Source organism: Eimeria mitis, genomic scaffold (genome assembly GCF_000499745.2).
Source record: "Eimeria mitis Houghton genomic scaffold, Emh_scaff7839, whole genome shotgun sequence".
Taxonomy (NCBI): Eukaryota; Apicomplexa; class Conoidasida; order Eucoccidiorida; family Eimeriidae; genus Eimeria; species Eimeria mitis.
In genome coordinates this window covers 1-2,123 of record NW_024016153.1, presented here as the reverse complement: position 1 = coordinate 2,123, position 2,123 = coordinate 1, and the positions used below count along the sequence as shown (strand labels likewise).

The 2,123-nt window shown below is 46.2% G+C and overlaps 1 protein-coding gene across 1 annotated transcript; it reads right to left on the bottom strand.

Moving 5' to 3' along the window:
• Positions 1-124: 124 nt before the first annotated feature.
• On the bottom strand, positions 125-1,300 carry EMH_0092840 (AGC kinase, putative; the record flags this gene model as incomplete). The annotated part of the gene is made up of 4 exons (XM_038023081.1): positions 125-278; positions 410-530; positions 812-875; positions 1,034-1,300. The coding sequence occupies 4 exons, from the start codon at positions 1,298-1,300 to the stop codon at positions 125-127; spliced, it is 606 nt and encodes a 201-aa protein (XP_037878935.1).
• Positions 1,301-2,123: the final 823 nt, after the last annotated feature.

The following is a 2,123-nucleotide window of genomic DNA, read 5'->3' as shown; positions in this document are numbered from 1 at the left end:
TCATAAGGTGTAGGGAGAGTGTTTAACTTATGATTCTGTAAAATATTTCTTATATATTTATGTTTGCCTTAGTATCTAATCTGCAATGCAGAAACACTGCATTAAGGAGTCAGAATGCTCAGCATCACGCACCCTTGTTGAGCAACACTTCTGGGGCAATGTACTCGGGAGTACCGCAAAGAGTATCCGTGCGGAATTCCACGACTTTGGCGAAACCAAAGTCTGTGAGCTTGACGTAGCCGTCACGGTCAAGAAGCATATTTTCAGGTTTCAAATCTCTGAGAAAGCGCGGTGCAAGAGAGGATAAAAGTGAGTTGAGGATACGACGCGGCGTTCCCTGCCCGCAGTGCCATGCAGCGGCGTCAACTCGTAAAAATGCTAAAAGGTATTTGAAAGCCTCAAAGCGCACCTGTAAATGATGTTGTCAGCGTGCAGGTAGTCAAAGATGTCTACAATCATCGAAGCGTAGAATTTCGCCACGTCGTTCTCAAAGCGCTTTTTCTTTCGCAGGTGAGTGAAGAATTCTCCTCCTGTCAGTTCAAAATNGCCACGTCGTTCTCAAAGCGCTTTTTCTTTCGCAGGTGAGTGAAGAATTCTCCTCCTGTCAGTTCAAAATCCCATTAAGCAAAACACAGCACCAGAAGAAACTTTCCTCAGGCCATAGAGAGTAACGGCACATCCATCTCGTTAAAGGCGAGGCAAGCAGCTCAGGAAGGAGCCTTGCGTCATGCATGGGTGCTAATCAAAACAGAAGAAACCCTAGTACTAGTGTCCATACAGCGTACAGAACTCCCGTTTATATATTCTTTACCTTGGACAAATTCCATCACAAGGTACAAATACCGCGGGTCTTGAAAGGTCCCGAAGCAGCGAACCTGCAGTATACAAATTGCAAACATGCTGATGCGTCCAGTAGTTTCCACTGCAACTATTCAAGTTATCGATACGAGGATAAGCACAGGTACAGGCCACATCAACTCCTTTTAGAGTTGGCCTTTGGTGGCGTCAGCTAGTGAGTTGGTTTCATTCCCACCGTGAGTGGGTGATCCAGCCCCAAAAGAATAGCCTTTTCGTTGAGTATATGATCAACGTGTTTCAACTTTATGATGCTGGCCTTCTTTAATATCTTGATTGCCACTCGGGGAGGAACTTGGGTTGTGTCTTCTAGTGAAACGCCCCGGGATTTCAGATATTTTGCACATTTCACCCGTCCAAATGACCCTGAGTGCACAGGGTACTCCTCTCTACTCACAGAGATGTATATTTTCCCTGTTTGAACTTCTTCGCAAGAGAAGAACATGCATTGGGGCTGTATTCAGTGGGGCGATCCACATAGACGGCAAATTTATGCTCGCTACCCCGCAGTTATAATAAAAGGAGCCTCTCGTAACTTAATAAAAAGGTAAACGTGTAACAAATAAAATAAATAAAGTATAAAGTACTGGACTGTCACACAAGCTGGGACGGGGAACAGCGAGGCAAAGGTTAGGGCTACAAGGCTGTACAGACCCCATATCACCGACAGCAAGTGGATAGACAACAACTGAAAGATACGGGGAATAGAAGAAGCAACGTATCCGCATAGTGCTTGCATCATACAGGCCTTATAACCGCCCAAACCCTAAACCCTAAACTCAGTATGCCTGTCTCAAGTCAAACGTCTCTAGGGGGGTGTAAACTTTTGCCTATTCTCCCACGAGAAGACGCAAAGCGAGCCACTGCCACCTCCTGTAGCAGGAGCCTTGACACCAGGCAAAGGTGCTGATGGCCTCGCGTAGGAGTAAGAAACCGTTGTTTCTGTTTCTTTCATTCAGGGTTCTACGGCTGACCCCTTGAGAGCTTTAAGGGCCGTGCGTGATCCAGTACAGTTTCACGTTTCGGCTAAAGAGAATCGAAATTATCTGTTTCTTCGTTTTGCCTCTTTTTATTTTCGGGATTATGCGGATGCCTGCCTGTTTTTGGGTGGAGGGGATCTTTACTATGCTGGGCTCTGGAGCAGCGTCTATCACCTATCTAGTGTTTCATATCTATTGCTTTTCACTTTCTGGTGTTCTCTCTTAGCCGCAGCAGCGGAGCTAGTGAAGAGGGTTCTTGTTTGCATCTGTCGTGGGCTTACCGGTGCC